The 18,141-nt window shown below is 53.1% G+C and overlaps 1 protein-coding gene across 1 annotated transcript in view; it reads right to left on the bottom strand.

Moving 5' to 3' along the window:
- Window positions 1-10,942: 10,942 nt before the first annotated feature.
- The window catches only part of SND1 (staphylococcal nuclease and tudor domain containing 1), a 495,060-nt gene continuing 487,861 nt past the window's right edge, over window positions 10,943-18,141 (bottom strand). The window contains exons 20-24 of the mRNA XM_080663510.1: window positions 17,898-17,967; window positions 16,836-16,949; window positions 15,055-15,258; window positions 11,642-11,686; window positions 10,943-11,533 (exon numbers count right to left, since the gene is read on the bottom strand). Of these exons, the coding sequence (XP_080519636.1) occupies window positions 11,468-11,533; window positions 11,642-11,686; window positions 15,055-15,258; window positions 16,836-16,949; window positions 17,898-17,967 (499 nt within the window). The 3' untranslated portion in view covers window positions 10,943-11,467. The remainder of the gene's footprint in view (window positions 11,534-11,641; window positions 11,687-15,054; window positions 15,259-16,835; window positions 16,950-17,897; window positions 17,968-18,141) is intronic.

Here is an 18,141-nt window from a genome sequence, read left to right as displayed (position 1 = left end):
AGATGAGGGGGAGAAAAGGGTCCCTTTGGACATTAGGGTGATCCGGTCTTGACTCACCAGACCCCATCACCCAGGTGTTACCTGGGAATGTGTGGGTGGGTGACTCCACGTCCAGAGGGCAGGTTTACCTTCCATCTCAGCATTGATGGGGCACGTTTTGACTAAGGACTTACTCCTCCATCCCCAGCTGACTGTAGGTTTCCCCCACACCAACATGAGAGGAGAGAGTGTAATGAAAACAACTCCAGGTCACGGAGAGAAATCAGCTGGGGGAAGGGGCTGGCACCTGACTGAGGGTTTTCTCTTTATAAACGTTCTACAGCTTCCACAAACGCTCTTACCCATTCAGAATAACCATTTTTAGAACAGTGCACTTTCTTTTTTTAAAAAAATTTATCTTTATTGTTGAAAGTATTACAGATGTCCGCTTTGTGTTTGTTTTTTCCTCATTGACCCCCTTCTCCCCGCCCCCGCCCCTGCCAAGCCTTTGCCACACTATTGTCTGTGTCCATGGGCTATGCATATATGCATATACACTGAGTGGCCAGATTATTATGACTTCTGAATGCATAATAATATGGCCACTCAATATATTTATGTATTAGAGGCCCGGTGCATGAATTCGTGCATGGGTGAGGTCCAGCCAGTCTGGCAGGGGGAGGGGACATGGGCAGTTGGCTGGCCTGCCTGCTGATCGAACTCCTGGTGGAGGGGACAATTTGCATATTAGCCTTTTATTATATAGGATATACACTGAGTGGCCAGATTATTATGCGTTCAGAGATCATAATAATCTGGCCACTCAGTGTAAGTTCCCTGGTTAATCTCTCCCCACTTTTCTCCCCCCACCTTCACTCTGAAACCCATCAGTCTAGAACAGCGCACTTTCAATTCTTGCTCTGGCTCTCCGGAAATGTTATAGGAAAGAAATGAGCCTAGGTGGGGCTGCTTTGGCTCACTGAGAAGTCAGAGAAAAGGGGGCCTTGGGGACAGGTTCAGGGGTTAGCCTGGGAGGGGCTGCCACTGCCCATTGCTCCTCTGGGTCCCTTAGAGTTTAGGAGATGCACGCCTGCGGGGGAAGAAGAGGGCAAAGGGAAAGGCATGGGTATGCTCCCAGGAGCGAGAGCACGCACCACACCGGGTCCTTTGCTTTGAGTTTTTTTAAGGGCTGAGATTAGGGGAGGTCTTAGGGGAGATCTCAATAGAATATTCATCAGCTTTTCCAGGTGTGCCCTTTCATGGTCATGGTCTCCACTGACTGATCAGCCCCAGGGTAGGGGTCATTGCAGCTGGTCCTGGCATTGCCCACCTGGTTTGCTGCCTTTCTGGGCCTGGAGCTGAAACACAACTGAGGCTTAGATGCTATCTCTAGGGCGGTGACCTTCTGTATCTGACTACAAATTGCTTGGCCAGTTTACTCAGCTGTCTCAGTTTCCCCATTCCACTTGCCTAACTTCTTACTAGCCTGCCTCATTAGTAGACATCAATAATTAATTACAGTTGACTTTCTGGTATGACCTCAGAATCCTTTTGCACACAGCACCCGAGGGAGCCACTATCCATTGATCCGACATGGCACTGTGTGAGATCTTTGCCCTGGGAACGAACTGCCCGCTACAGATCAGGCCAGGCCGGTACATAGTGACACTCACTGCTCCCACCCTCACACTGCACTGCACAGGGGGTGTGCTGCATCGGTCTCTCCAGGTGTTCACAGCTGGAGAGTGAAACCCAGCCCTGACCTGTCTTGTCCACACAGGCCCCTCTCCCTAGGGGACAAGATCACCTAAGTGGCTCACCACGGTGGGCCTGTATGGCTTTTGACACTCTCACACCCTGAGTAACTTCAGATCAGACACTGACCTCTCCTGGTGACCCCGTCAAATGGAAATGCCACCAAGAGTCATACACTATGGTGTCCAGAGTGTGCCCCTCCATCCCCAGGGTTTCAATGCACGTGGGGCGGGCATCTAGGAAGTGTCACACACAGGGGACACTGGGTGTGGTGTGCTCAGCCTGTGTCCAGGGCTTCTGCACAGCCCTGCTGGGGCTGACGGGCACAGCAACTCCCATGGCAGCTCTGGGGCGGGAGTGGGGCTCTGATGCGGGCTGCTTGCCCTGCCTGCTGAGGCGCCAGGAACCTCCAGCACCCGGCTCCCTGCTGGGGGTGGGACATGCTGCTCCACTTTCCAGCTGCAGCACCCTGCTCTCTATCACGGCCCCTGCAGCCCACCCCACCCCACCCTACTCTCTGCCCACCACCTCTTGCTGCCCCACCACAGGGCTTTCTTAGGAGCCGCACCCACTCACGCACATCAGTGGGGAGGAGTCATTTTCTATGGCAGGTTATCAGTTGGGCTAATCAGATGGCTGCTGAGACACCTACACACAGCCAATCCTCACCACCACCTGTGCCTTCTGCCTGCTACGTCCAGATTTTAGGTCCGAGGGGAGGTGTCCATGGGTACGTTTTGGCTGGGTGTGGCATCCCCCATGCCCAGCTGAGGAAGGCCACATGCCCTCCCTCACCATGGGGTCAGGCACTCTGAGCACTTTGCTGCTGTATCTTCAGCACATTATAGGTGCTCAGTACATGTGGTCTGACCAGCTGCAGGCTTAGTCCCAGGCCATCCTGCTGCCCACCTCCCACCACTCCACAACTGGGGTCTCCCGGGAGACAGCCAGGGACTCAGCAAGTGACCTCAGCCCCTTGCCCCTCCTGGTACCCTGGCTCCCATCTTGCCTGAGCCACACGATGCTCCTACAAGCAGGAGCAGACCTCTGTGTCTCAGACTTTGGCAGCACTGTCGTTAGTTCCTTTCACTCAAACAGTTCTGGGCTGTCCAAACTCCCACCTGAGCAGCCAGCTGCTGGCCACCCAGACACAGAGGGTTGCCTGCAGCGCGTCTGCCCTGAGCTGTAATAGTGGCTGTCAATGAACGCTGAGTCGGCGCGAGGCCCTGCACAAAGAACTTTGTAAATACCTCAGTGAATTCTGACATCAACTTTATTTTTATTTTTTATTAAATTGATTGGGGCGACATTGGTCAACATAAACATACAGGTTTCGGGTGTGGGTTTCTATGCTATAAGATCTGTATATTGCACCCTGTGCCCACCACCCAAATCAAATCTCCTGTCACCTTATATTAGGACCCCGTTTCCCCCCACCCCTTCCCTCTGGTTTGTGCTCACGAGTTTCAGTCCTATATCCCATGTCTGAGTGAAATCATAGGGCTCTTAGCTTTTTCTGTCTGACATTTCACTTAGCATAATGTTCTCGAGGTCCATCCATGTTGTAACAAATGGCGCTATTTCATCTTTTCTTATGGCTGAGTAGTATTCCATTGTGAAGAGGTACCACATCTTTATCCAGTCCTCTATCGTGGGACACTGGTTGTTTCCACGACATCAACTTTAAAAGCAAGAACTTTTACTTTTTCATCTTCAGTTTACAGACAAGAAAGCCTCTCAGAGGTTGATTAGCTCGCCCAGGGGCACACAGCAAGGAGGTGGCAAACTGGGGCAGCCTTTCTGCTTTCAGAGCCATAACCTCAAACCTCCATGCCGTACTGACTCCTTGAGATCCTCTCATTTCCAGGTTTTCTGCCAGCATCAACTCAGCCTGATAACGACTAATCTGGTTGACATCTATCTACTGACTCAGTCTCTGAACGCAGCCTAAAGCTCACCAAGAAATTCTGTGAAATCCACACCCTGAATCGCCCACTGCAGGACAGGCTGGAGAGGCAGGGCGGCTGCCTGCAGCCGACGGGGAGTAGTGGGGCGGGGGGCCTGGTCCGTCAATTCCATTTCCTCTACCACAAGCCTCTGAGGCAGACACTGCTGACCACGGGTGAGCTGTGCGTGTGAACAAGAACACATTGCAAAGCTCACAGAGGTCCCATTTAGATTAACTGCAGCTTTGGCCTCGCCTCCTTTCACACACACAGCTGTGAACATGAAGTGCTAAAGCCACGGGCTCTGTCCCTGGGCCGCACTCACCTGGTTTGGGCCAGCACTTGGGTGGCTTTGCCCAAGTAGAGGAGCTGGCCTCCCAGGCCAGGTCCCCAGGTGACACCTATGGATGGAGGCTGGCTGCTCACTGACTGTATCAGTGTCACCCGCTCTCACAGCTCATTGGCTGAGCCCAGGGCATAGAATAATGACTCTATCAACCTAGGATGATGGGTCTGAGCTGCCAGGGTGGCAGAAGCCAAAGCCCTAGGCAGTGGGGACAGGGACCTTTGCCTCCTGCTGGCCTTGTCCCAGGTCCTGAGGCCGCCATGGTGGGCTCTGACCCCACCTGCTGAATGCCAATTCCAACCCCAGGTTTAGGTGCTCCAGCAAAGGTCCCTGGGGCCTGTGTGGCCCCCTCACTTCCCTGGAACTATTTTTGGGAAAAATGGCTTTTGAAAGACCTGGCGCAAAGAACAGCCCAAACTTACGGTGACAGGTAAATACCGTCATTACCTTTGGCGGGAGGAGCCATCAGGGAGCCTCTGGGATGCTGATGTTCTCGTTTGATCTGAGTGATTCAGGGATGGTTAGATTTGTAAACACCCACAAGCTGTACTCATAAGATCTGTGCATCTGACTTTCAGTTACACCTGAATTTGAAAAGTGATCCAGGAACCAGAAGTCGTGTGGTGGGCAGGCCTTGTCAGCTTCTCCAGCCCCATGGCCTCTTCCCAAAGAGGAGGTGGGACCTCATTGGTCAGCACCCGGGGCTGGTGAGGACAGGCCTGTGTCTTGGCGTTTAGTTCTGTAGACCCTGGGACCCAGGCAGGCAGCCTTGAGTCCCACCAGCCAGGAGAGGGCTTAGTTCAGTGTTCCCTCAACTCGGCCACGCTGCCTCTGGTACACAGGAGGTGTCTGTAACTTTCCCCGGCAGAGGGAAGTGCTCCTACGAGGCTTCTCTGACCATGACCCCGACTCACTCCCAGGAAAAAATTAAGTTCTCTCTCTTTTGAGCTCCCCTTCCATCTTATGAATAATGTAATAAACACCAATGGACCCACCTCCCAGAGCGAGCCTTGCACATTCCCATCAACTTCTGTCTCCCTGACACCCTTCCTTATCCCGTCCCCGGGGTCCCCTGCCCACCTGGAGGTGACCACTACCAAACGTCTGTATTTATCATCCCTTTGTTTTGATTTTGTGACATATCCCACGTGTTCAGGTATCCCTGTTTGTTAAAAAAAAAGTGCCAGCTTATGTTTGAGGTCCAAGTGTAAGAATTTGTGTCCCTCTGCACTCTCAAAAAACCCATAGATCTCATGATCATTTAACATACACCTATTCTGGTAACGTTAACTAGGTGTTCCTATCACCAGACTGGCCATCCTCAATAGACTGTGAGCTCCCCGAGGCTAGGGCTTCTCCTGGTTTTATCCCAGCCCTTTAGACTAGAACCTGGGACTAGTAGGAAGCTCAGTAAACGCTAAAGGCCTGAATGCTCAGGGGTCGCTAGATGGCTAGGGCCGGCCATTCCTGTTCTGAGTACATGACTTAAAGGTGCTGCTGCTGGCAGGGCAGTGGGAGCAGGGGCATTTGCATGTGCCAGTCTCTGCAGAAAGTGTGGGTGCTGCAAGCAATGCTGTGATCAGAAGTGTCCCCTTGCCCTCCATAACTGAGCCAGCCCCCAGCTCACCCTCAGGCCCACTGAGATAGACACCCACAAGGTAAAAGCCACGATGTAGACAAAACTCAAAGGCCTGGGGCAGGGGACCAGTTTTCTATTTCTGGCCCTGCCGTTTATAAGCTGGGTGACCTTGGGCAAGTCACTTTGTCTCTTTCCTCATCATGTAAAATGAGTTTGGACAGTGATAGCTAATCCTCCAACTAGAGAACTCATCAGAATCACCTAGGAAGCTTAAAAGTGCAAGTCCCAGGTGCTGGCCCACAGGAACGGAGATAATAAGTCTGGAATGGGAAGTGATATATACATATTTACATGATAATTAAAAGATAGTCAGAAATGCTTGCCTATGGTGAAAAAGTTAATTTGTACACAGGGAATTATAAAAAGCACTCCACACCCCCAGTTGTGCCATAGGCAACCACTTTTAATCACGTTTTAGGTGGTTACTATCTTATTGCTAAATATAAGTTCTTATTTTATCAACTTCAAACATTATCCATTGTCTTCCTTCTCTGCTAGCTGAGGGTTTAGCTCACTCAACCCACCCCCATCCCCACTCCCCATATAGTCCTGGCACTATATCTGGAAGCTGCATTTTAATGAAATTCCCAGGGGATTCTGAGGTAGCTGGTCGGCCAGCCAGCCAGAGAGAAACATTGATTGGTTGCTTCCTGGATGGGGATAGAGCCTACAACCTGGGTATGTGCCCTGACTGGGAATCAAACCCGCCACCTTCTGGTGTACGGGATGATGCTCCAACCAACTGAGCCACACTGGTCAGGGCCCTCAGATCATCTCTTAAGCCCATGGTTCTCCTGCACAGCTTCTGGATCCTTTCCCCACCTCTGGGAGCGGGGAAAGGCTGGGCATGGGAGCCATGCTGGCAACCACCCGTTCCAGGTTTGTGGTGGGTGGAACTGCCCTGCCCTGTCATCTTGCTACCCCTTCTCACAACGTGTCACCTCCATGCCCCAGTTGGATAATTAGGATGAGCAGATTTGTCCTTTAGGGACTGGCATCGTTCTGGCTCAAGCAGATTGCTGAGCATCTGACTTCTTTATAACCGCCAAGGAGTGGTGTATGCAGACAACAGCACATACAGAAATGAGAATGCACAAACTAAAGCTAATGCAACAAGGACGAGTTCACAGACGGGGAGTGAGAGAAGGCAGGCACAAAATACACATGCAGACTCCACCTGCATCAAATTTAAAACCAGGCAAAATTGGAACACAAAAACACCACAAAAATGCAACAAAACCAGCCAAAATCATCTCCTGGGACAGAGGGGGTTACCTTTGAGGGTGATGGCCTGGTGATGTTCTCTGTGATCTGAGTCGCTACACTGCACAGGTGTGTTCACTTTGTGAAAACGTGAGCTGTACCCTTATCATTTGTACACTCTCCTGAATGTACTTATCCTTACAAGTGTTCCCAATAAAGACAAGAAAAACCAAGTACCTTTCCTTCCTCCCAGTAAACAAACCCTCCCTTAGGATGGGCCCAGGCAGACAGGCGAAGCCAGAACTGGGCCTGGTCTCTGTGGCCTGCAGTGGGGTGGGGAGGGGTGCTGTCCAGACTCCTACCCTGCAGGTCACCATGGATTTCAGGGTTCCGGCCTGGCGCCCCACAGAGCGCAGTGGCCTGCTGGGTCAAGGCAGTGGCGGGAAAAGAGGCCCAAGCATGTCCCCTGGGAAGGGTGACGAGACACTAGCCAACTAAGACTTGAGCGCCATCTTCTCCACCTGCTAGCAGCCAAGCTGTCCGGGGGAAGGGTGGGCTCTGGGCTCCCCCGCCAGCCTCCCCAGGCTGCTGGCCAGCCCAGTGTAAATATTATTACCTCCCACGCATCTGAAAGACGTTAATTATTAAAACACATGCCACCTAGGGTAGTGCACTGTAATTAGGTTCAAATTAAATTAGCATCCTCTTGTAATTATGACATCAATAACCACTCTGGAGGCCCCAGTTCTCCAGTCCCTCCGTTATTTCCCAACATGGGCTAATGCAAGAAAAGGGTCCACTGACTCCCTGGGATGTGGAAATAATCAAACCAATAAATAAAGCGGAGGCAGCTACGCAAGCCTTTTCCTACTGCTCACTGGCAGGGAGGAGGGTGAGGAGGGCCACCAGGGAGGGCTCTCGCTCTCAGTACTTCTCTGGTGGCTCTGCTGCGTCAGCCCGCAGAGACCAGAAATCCCAGAGCCTTCACAAACCAGCAGCGCTGCTTCCGGCCATCTGTTAGCCCAGTGGTCGGCAAACTCATTAGTCAACAGAGCCAAATATCAACAGTACAACGATTGAAATTTCTTTTGAGAGCCACATTTTTTAAACTTAAACTTCTTCTAATGCCACTTCTTCAAAATAGACTCGCCCAGGCCATGGTATTTTGTGGAAGAGCCACACTCAAGGGGCCAAAGAGCCGCATGTGGCTTGCGAGCCGCAGTTTGCCGACCACGGTGTTAGCCCAACTCAGCCCTCCTCCTGGGCCGCCTTCCCAGCCACCAGGCCAGGGCCTCAGCCCGACTGGGTGCACTGCCCACTGCTGTGGCTTGTTATAAATGTGTTGGCATCTGCTGCCTCCTCCACACCTAGAGTGGACATGACCTTGGCACTCATTGAACCCAACACTGTCCTGGTGGCTGGATAGATGGATAAATAAGTTGTGTTCAAAGAGATTTTGTTGTTCAACTGGGAAGGAGGATGGGAGTGCAGAAGTCCTGACACAAAGCAGGTCTGTAATTCTTGCCGGGGAAGGACCTCCGGAGGGGTTTTGGGTGATACGTGGGCAGGTGCTGCTGCTCACGAGCTTCAACTATGGATGCACCTGCACTTGGAGTGCCTCAAGTCCTGCACCTTGGGTGTCTGGCTTGCCTCACCCCAGTCCCAGCCCTGCCCAGGACAGACCTGCCCAGGACAGACCTACGAACTCAACAGACGTGGCCAAGAGAGGCACACGGGGCGGGGACCAAAACCAGACCAGCAGCAGCAGCGCCTCCTGACCTTTGAATCAGCCTGGGAAAAGAAAGGCAGTAAGGAGTGGGGAGGTTCAGGCATCATTCAATTGGCGAACCAGAGGGTTTATTTTGGTGCAGTGGTAACCAAGGCAACTATTAAGATGGTGAGATGATTTCAGACCATTTCACAAAAGAGTGGGTTGGCATCTTGCCCCCCAAAAATTGTGCTCAAGTGAATACACACTGTGTGGCCCATCAGGGGCTGAGATGGCATTCTTGTCTTCATGATGGCTAGAAATAAAGTGGGAGACCATGGCGAGAGGCGGCTTGCTGCTGGGGGGCAGGACAATGTCTCCAGGAGAGGGGACAGATGGAGATTCACAGAATTCATCATCTAGCTGACTTCTTGGGCCCCATAAAGAGCTGGTACGAGGAGCATAGCCCTTCTTATGACCCACCCAGAGGGGCTGCAGACAGAAACGGGGAGTCTGCGCTGACTCAACACCTCTCCCCTTCCCCCCTCGGTCCTCCTCACTCTCGCTGCTCCCTTTTAACTAGAGTGCACCCCGAGTACTGAAAACGTACATTAAATTTGGTGTTTTTTTTTTTTTTTTGCCTAAAACAGGAGTTCTGGGAACACTCCAGGTGAACCCTGAGCCTGAACAAGTGGATATAGGGGCAGAACTGCTAGGAGCCAGAATTTTCAGGCCCCAGGATCTCTGGTATAAAAATGAGAGGCGGCCCAGCTGGTGTGGCTCAGTGGTTGAGCGCTGACCTATGACCTAAGAGGTCAGGGTTCCATTCCCGGTTAGGAGACATGCCTGGGTTGCGGGCTTGGTCCCCAGTATGGGGCGTGTAGGAGGTAGCCAATCAATGATTCTCTATCATCGCTGATGTTTCTGTCTCTCTCTCTCCCTCTCCCTTTCTCTCTGAAATCAATAAAAAAATATTTTAAAAAAACCAGGCAGCTGCCCAGACAGTGTGGCTCAGTGGTTGAGCATCGACTGACCTAGGAACCACGAGGTGACAAGTTCGATTTCCAATGAGGGCACATGCCCGGGGTTGCTGGCTTGATCTCCAATAGGGGGCGTGCAGGAGGCAGCTGATCAATGTTGTTTCTCTTTCATTGATGTTTCTTTCTATCCCCCACCCTTCCTCTCGCTCTAAAAAAAATCAATAAAATAATATTTTAGAAATGAAAATAAAAATGAGAGATGGCTAGCCAGGCTCCACCACCTACACTGACTTTCCCCAAGACCAAAGATCAATTTTCATGGCAGCTGGCACCTCACCCAGATCTGAAGGTGGGGCGGCAAGTGGGCTGCCAGGAAGCAGTGCCAGCACGTTTCACCAGAGTACAGGCCTGGGAAGGGCAGGCCACACGATGAGGACAGGGGATGGGGTAGGGAGAACAGGCAGATCCCTAGACACTGTGGACGGCAGGTGGTGAGCACCCGTCACACACACACCTGCTTCCTCTCCCTGGCAGGCCCCTCACTACACCAGAGTGGCTGCCCTCGGGTTGCTCTGCTCCCCTGGGGGCTAGCAGTCCCTGGGGTTTCTGAACTGCGTGGCCAGCTCTATCTTGACGACTGGGGGACATTGTCAAGTCAAACGGAGTAAGAGATAATCACCTGGAGACAGGACTCCTCGGCCACGGCCTCTGGAGCACACTGACCTTCAGCTCCATCTTCAAAGAACCGATGGCGGAGGGAGCTGAGCGGGGACCAGGGCTCCCAATCTTGCCCACGCCATGCCAACCTGTCTGGTGTTAGCTATTCCTCCTGCTGCCAGGAAGAGGAAAGTCGCCTCATGTCCCTCAGTGAGTCCCTTCTGGCCCTTGCAGGGCCCTGGCAGGACTAAGCCTGTCCTGTCCTCTGTGCAAAGTCCTGGGCACTGCTTGCCAAGCTGCTCCATCTCTAAGGTCCTCGAGGGCAGCCATGTGCAGTGTCCAGACTGATGAGTCAAAGGAGAAGATCTGCAGCCTTCTGCACGTGGCTGAGGTGCCAGGTGATGCCCACCACACCCTTTGGGCTGCTCAGAACTTGAGAGAACTGCCCAGCTCCCACTGACAGGCATGCTCCTCTCCACGACCAGCCTCCATGATGAGTGAAAATAAAGGGAGACCCTGGTGAGAGCAGGCTTGCCTGTTGGGACAGGCAGCATCTCCAGGAGTGAGGAGACATGTCAAATACACTTCTGCTGACTTCTTGGGCCCCCTAGAGATCTGGACGTAGTCCTGGCTAGGTTCCTGGGAGTGTGACTAGGTATGTGGTGACCACCCTGGGAGCCACCAGTGCCCAATCTCCTGGCTCTGGGCTCCACCATGACCAACAAGGGCTGCAGACAGCATGTACTATTTTATTGGGCCTCAAAAGCTTTAAATACAGAAAAGGAGAGGGCGCGCTGGCATTTGAGAATGGACGTATTAGAGAAATCACATGATCAATAGCTGGACAGAGCTGGGAAGAAGGGCAGTCTGGGATAGAAGTGGGTTGCTCTCTGGCAGCGGGCCTCCAGTGCCAGGATCACACCTCCTTTAGCACGAAGTCTTTCATGTTTCTTCCTGATTTGAGGACAATTTTTAAAAAACCACAATCCCCCGTCCAAATAAAAATAGGAAATCAGCTATCAGCTGGGAAAGACTGGATGGCAGCGCCCATCATCTCAGAAGACAGGCTCTTGAAAGCCTCAGGCTCCCTGCACCCCACCCCCAGCCCAGATGCTGCCCTGCAAGGCATTTCCACACACTGAAGCAAAGCTGGACCCACTCTATGCCCCGATCTGGGGTCTGGAGCTGAAACACCCTCCTGGCAGAGAAAGAGGTACTGTGTGAGGGGTGCTGGGGCTGGACCCGATTCCCTGCTTAGCGGCTGTAGCCAAACTCATCTGCGTCATCGGCTCGGAAGTCTCCGTAGCGCCACAGGTTCAACTGTGAGAGAACAGAAAATGGCTCGTTAGGGAGGTGAGATCTGTTGGAACCCGGATGGTCAAGCCCCCTTTCTCAGCACCCTCTGGAGCTCCTGAGGGGAAAACTCACCCTGGCACTCTTGGCTGACTCCTGGGCATTCAGGTATTCTGTGATCTGGAGGGAGAGAAAAAGGGAGTGATCAAGATGAGGTTATTCACAAGTGGGCAGCCAGAGTGACCCTGTCGGATGCCCAGGTCAGGGCCATGTCACCGCCCTGACCAGTGGATCCCTAGCTCCCTCAGAGGAAAAGCCAATGTGCATGCCAGATGTTTCCCAGCTCCACACTGGCTGTCCCATCTGCCTGAGGCTCTCTCCCCCTCTGGCCCACCTGGCTACTATCGCGCCCTCTCAAGTCTTTGATAAAAGTATTGCCTTCTTGGTAGGTGAAAGTGGCTGGGTGGGAAGTGATCAACCAAAGAACTAGTATGCATATATGCATGACCCATGGACACAGACAATAGGATGGTGAAGGCCTGGGGCTGGCTAGAAGAGATTAATGGAGAGGAGGGAGAAAGAAAGGGGACATATGTAATACTTTCAACAATAAAGATTAAAAAAAAAATCACCTTCTTGAGGCCTCCAATAACCCCGTTTAAAACTATAACCAGCCCAACTAGTGTGGGTTCAGTGGTTGAGTGTTGACCTATGAACCAAGAGGTCATGGTTTGATTCCTGGTCAGGGCACATGCCTGGGTTGTGGGCTGATCCCCAGTAGGGTGTGTGCAGGAGGCAGCCAATCAATGATTCTCTCTCATTGATGTTACTATCCCTCTTTCCCGTTTCCTTCCTCTCTGAAATCAACAAAAATATATTAAAAAAAATTATAACCAGCCCCTCCCACACACTCCTGATTCTCTTTACTTTAAAATGAAAACCTTTTATCTTATTTTCTTTTTAAAGGAATGGCTTTTATTTATTACTAGAGGCCCGAAATTCGTGAAGTGGCGGGGGGGGGGTGTCCCTCAGCCCAGCCTGCACCTTCTCCAATCTGGGACCCCTTGAGGGATGTCCCACTGCCCGTTTAGGCTCACAATCCAGGACTGCTGGCTCCCAACTGCTCGCCTGCCTGCCTTCCTGATTGCCCCTAACCGCTTCTTCTGCCTGCCAGCCTGATCACCCCCTAAACACTCCCCTGCCAGCCTGATTGATGCCTAACTGCTCCCCTGCCAGCCTCTTTGCCCCTAACTGCCCTCCCCTGCAGGCCTGGTCCCTCCCAACTGCCCTCCCCTGCTGGCCTGATTGCCCACAACTGCCCTCCCCTGCTGGCCATCTTGTGGTGGCCATCTTGTGTCCACATGGGGGCAGCAATCTTGTGTTGGAGTGATGGTCAATTTGCGTATTACTCTTATAAAATAGGATAGAGACCTGGTACACGGGTGGGGGCCAGCTGGTTTGCCCTGAAGGGTGTCCCGGATCAGGGTGGGGGTTCCCTTGGAGCGTGGGGTGGCCTGGGCGAGGGGCCTGTGGTGGTTTGCCGGCTGGCCACGCCCCCTGGAGACCCAAGCGGAGGCCCTGGTATCTGGGATTTATTTATCTTCTACAATTGAAACTTTGTAGCCGTAAGTGGAGGCCTAGGCCGGCCAGGGTGTGCAGAAAGCTTGGCTTCCTCCATTACTGGGGAAACCCAAGCCTCCTGCTCGTCCGTGGCTGCAGCCATCTTGGTTGGGGTTAATTTGCATACTTGCTCCTGATTGGCTGGTGGGCGTGGCTTGTGGGTGTAGTGGAGTGATGGTTAATTTGCATATTACTTTTATTAGATAGGATTTTTTAATTGAATTTATTGAGGTGACTTTGGTTCACAAAACTATACATGTTTCAATCGTACAACTCAACAAAACATAATCTACACACTGCACCATGCATCCATTGCCCAAAGCAAAGTCTCTTCCATACCCATTGCCCCCACTTTGCCCACCTCCACCTAGCCCCACCCTTCCCCTCTGGCTATCACCACACTGTTGTCTGTGCTATGTGTTATATATGTATGTGTGTATATATACATGTGATGGATTTTGGCTTAATCCTTTCACCTTCTTTCATCCAGCACCCCAAATGCCCTCCCCTCTGACAGCTGTCAGTCTGTTCCATGTGTCCATTCCTCTGGTTCTATTTTGTTCATTAGATTCCACATGTGAGATCATACTGTATTTGCCCTTTACTTATATTTTCTCCTTTTCCAGTGCATGTATCTTCTAACATTCTATTTCACTGACTTATTATATCTATTTTTATTGCTCATCTCCTCATGCTTGAACGTAAGCTCCACAGGGGAGGGATATTGTCTCTTGTTCACTGAGATATGTAGGTACTCAATAAATGTTTGCTGAAAGAATGACTAGAAGAATCAATGAACATGTTAGGTGTTTATGTCAGGGAAAAGGAATTTTCTAAACACCAGAGACATTATGGGTAGCTTTGTATGGGCGACACTAAGATCTCTGGTTCTACAGGGAACCTTAAGTTGACCCCTCAGAGCAATCTCAGGACACGGGGGATTTCCAGGGGGTGGACTAGAATCAGGCCTCTCCTGTCCAGAGGAGACACAGGAATACTTCACACTGGGGTCTTTTTCCAAATGAGTTTTCAACTTGCATAAGCAGTCCAGGGAACCACACACTGTTGAAACATTACGTGGGAAGAGAGGAAAGGCAGATGGGCTGGGGAGTTGGGAAAGCAAGGGGCAGGTCAAGACAGAACACAGGTTTTAATCCTGCCACCCTCATCCTTCCTCTCGGAAGGAGTGTGGAAGGCATGAGCTGGCCCCAGCCCATCCCTCGAGGTTGGTATGTCCTGGGATCTCAGCTATGGCTTAGTGAGAGGCTGGGAGCGCTCTGATGAGTAGGGTCCTCAGTGGAAGGGGCCGCTAGTCCCCTGAACAAGATCGTAATGATCGACACCTGAACAGTGCAAGCCAGTTCCCCAGGTGTCAGCCCTATCCTCATAGCCCAGCCTGGGGGCAGCAAGCTCTCATCTCATGAAAGGGAGACTCAGGCCAGCTCCAGGCCCTGGGGCTTTGCAAACAGGCTGGAGGGTGTTGTGGCAGAGTGCCCTCGGGTCCCTTGGCACTGCAGCCTGGCTCTGGAAGCACTAAGCGCTAGGAGCTGGTTGTGAACTTGGAAGTTGTATGTTAGAGAAAGGGAAGTGAGAGTGGGTGAGAAAGCAAGACAGGCTTTGACCCTTTCCATGCCACCCTTGGCAAAGCTTTCTGGCCTGTCCTGGCGGTGCATGCACAGGGAACTTTCCGCTCTAGTTTGCAGCTGCATTCTCAGCCAAACCTGCAGCCAATTAATTTGGGATGTAATTAGCTTTTTTTTTAAACCCCAACAAACCGAAATCCATTATCTTCCCCCAGCAGGAACAGCAGGATGGTGGGCTCCTGCTCCCTCCCTGGCTCTTGGCGCAGTCCCCAGTCCCCTCTGTGACGACAGTTGGAGACACTAGGGGCCTGCCCCCGCAGTGGTGCCCACCTCCGCATCACATACCACTTTCTGGAACTGCTTCTCCTTGCGCACCTCCACCATGACCAGTCCCTCCTTCACCAAGCCCAGCCCCACGTCCCCCTTGGAGTCTGCAAACTGCAGGGTGACGTGGGGGCAGCTGGCGCTCAGGTGTTCCACGTTGAGCAGGCACTGGGTATTCTGGATGTCCCGCACCACGCTGTCCACGGCATCTGTTCGAGCATCCTCCTGGAGCAGAAACACCCAGGGTAGGGGGAGAGGGGAGCTTGAGCAAAAGCTGGCCACCTGGGCCCCAGTTCCTGGTCCTGGACCTCCAAGAAAGTCACCCGGCAGGTGCCTGCAGCTCACGGCCCACTCAGATCCTACTGAGGGAGGAGGCAGGCTCTGGACAGGAAGTGTTCCCTCTCCTTTTGTCCCTTTCCACCCCTCCCCTCCAAGCCTATCTGCATGTCATCCCATCCTTCTCCCCCACCCACCTGCTGTGTCTCTGAGGACACGTGGCTTTTCCACATGGCACACGAGCCTGCACCTGCTGCCCAGGCCCGACCACTCCCACCTTGGCTGGCTTTGCTCTGGCAGTGACCTCCCAGTCCCCACCTCTCTGCCTTCACTGTCATCTCAGGGTCTCTCCACGCTCAGGCCTCCCCATCCCCATAGACTGACTGCCCTGGATCTACTCTGTCAACACCTTTTCCTGCTGTTTCTCCTCTGCCCTGCAGTCATTTTGTGAAAAGGCAGAAAATCTTCTATGGTGCTGACTCCTACCCTACACCTGCCCCCCCCAGTACCCTGCATCTGGTGGCCGCTCCAACCATGCCTTTCAGCTGGCTCTCGCTCTGAGCCCCAGGGACCTGTTCCAATCATGCGTTCAGATGCCCCTCACTCTGAGCCCCAGGGACTCCTGGAGGCTGAGGCCACGGGCCCCTCCTCCGCCTGCCTTGCCTCCCTGCGGCACTGGAACTATAGCTGAAGTGGTGCGCCTGCAGCCCTGAGCACAGTCTTCCTCTCAGGGGGCACAGTCACCTCAGGCTCTTCCTTAGGCTGTGGGGACACAGGCTGTCCCCTCCCATCCCATGTCTGCAGACCACGCTCGTACACCTCCAGGTTTAAACTCAAATCCGCGACTGAGTCTCATCTTGCTTTCCACACTGAACACTAGAAGGCCGCCTGGAGCTCCCACAGCCTCTAATTTGCCCCATTCTCACCTTCCTTATCTTGGCCACCAACAGATCCTCATGTAAAAACCCATCTTAGCCTCTGCCCCTCCTGCACCCCCACCTGCTCTGATGGTGCTCGGAGACCTGGCCTTTCTCCCCAGCCCCACTCGCATGGCCCTGGTTTGGTCACCATTGTCCCTTGCCTGGATTTTCAATGCAGTTGTGTCCCAACAATTCCTTCCAGTCTCCTTCCCTGTTCCAGAAGTAACTTTCAAAACCAGATTTGACCATATCACACTTCTGCTGACAATCCTGCCACACCCCTCCTGCCCATAATACACAGAATAAACTTGATCCCCAGACCCTGACCTACTTTCCCTTTCCATTTCCTGACACTGCCTATAAGCCCTGAGGGCCTGCTGTGGTGGACTAGTCTTTGCCCCAGTACACCTGGCCATGGGCCTACCCACTTCTACGAGCTAGCTCAAGTGCTCTGATGCCACCACCTCTGGCACCTTCCCTCAACTTCCTCAGTCACTCCCATTTTTGAGTCCTGTTACTAAGAGACCACCCATTGTAAGGGCCGCAGGAGTGGCTGAGTGTCACTGGACAGTCCCTTTTGGAAGGAGAGAAGATGCATCGACTCACATCTTGGGGCACCTGGATGAAGGCGAAGGCATACTCCGTGGCTTGAGCTGGCAGCACACGCGTGCTGAAGGCAGGTGGCAGGGTACCCAGGCGGGTGGATGGCAGGATCTCTCTCTGCAGAGGGCACACCAGGCCAATAGCATCACACACTTGATGACCCCTTGTTCAGAAAGGACAACTCCTATGGCCAGGCCTCTGGGTGTTCTGATGGAGGGACTGTCCGCTAGCCCACGGCTCTAACGGAGGGACTGCCCGATGAGCCACTGCAGTGAGGCCTTGGGAGAACATGGCCTGCTGGCACCTGCAATGGGCAGCTGTGGCTCACATGCTGTTAACCCTGGGCCTGGTGTGGGCACACTTGTTGGTTCCCACTAATGTAATTTGATAACTGGACTCTAGTCGCAGTTTTTTTTTTCTTTCCAATGCCTTCCCTCAATGGGCTCCCTGACCACTCTTCCACAGGCCAGGGGCGCTCCGGCTGGGAGAGCTCACCAATACGAGGGTCCGGCAGTGCCCTGGCTACCTGTGCTGGCCAAGCGTGGGAGGACCTCTTCTCTGGTGGATTCCCATCCAGATAGTAAATTGGGTGTATGGCCCAGTTCTGGGCTTTCTGCTAACTGACCCTCAACTCTAGTCCTTGAGTAAAGTGGGCAGCCACAGCCACAGCTCAGGAACCACACCCCCTGAGCTACAGCGCTCTCCCAGGCACTCTGCCACCTCAGGACTGTCCCTCCCAGCAAACCTCGGTTTTGGGATGCGCTGGACGTTAGCAGATGGGGACAAGCACATGTTGAGCATGCGGACCAGTTACTGAGTGTGGAGGGCCTTCCTGGGCCCTCTTAGGAGGCAGGGCAGAAGAGGAAGCGTGGGCATGGCTGGGCACTTAGAGACCTATGGGTGCACACAGGCCTCTGCCAGAGATGCCAGTTTTGCCTGGTCACTCAGGGGTCACGGCCTGTCACACAAACAGTACATGGCCTGACCTAGGGAGCTACTGTGCTGAATGGCCCCTGGCAGCCACTTGGAGGCCCGCTCTTGTCCAGCTCCCAGCCCCCTACTCACGTTGCCGTAGTCAATGTAGAAGACGTGCACTTTGGCAGGAGACTCGACTTTCTCGACTCGGGCCCGGTACCTGCAATGGCATCATGGGCAGAGCTCAAGGGACAGCCTCGAGGAGTCAATCTCCCTGGAGCCTTAGTGATGGCAGGGGAGCGGGCATAGCACTTCCCTGCCCAGGGGTCAGAGAGCACACCCGTGGGTGTCACAGAGGACAGGGCTCAGACTCAATCGAGGCACTTTGGTCACC

Source organism: Plecotus auritus (assembly GCF_963455305.1).
Source record: "Plecotus auritus genome assembly, chromosome: 4".
In the NCBI taxonomy this organism is placed as follows: Eukaryota; Metazoa; Chordata; class Mammalia; order Chiroptera; family Vespertilionidae; genus Plecotus; species Plecotus auritus.
The sequence above is the reverse complement of the archived record's forward strand: the minus strand, read 5'-3'. Positions and strand labels throughout refer to the sequence as shown.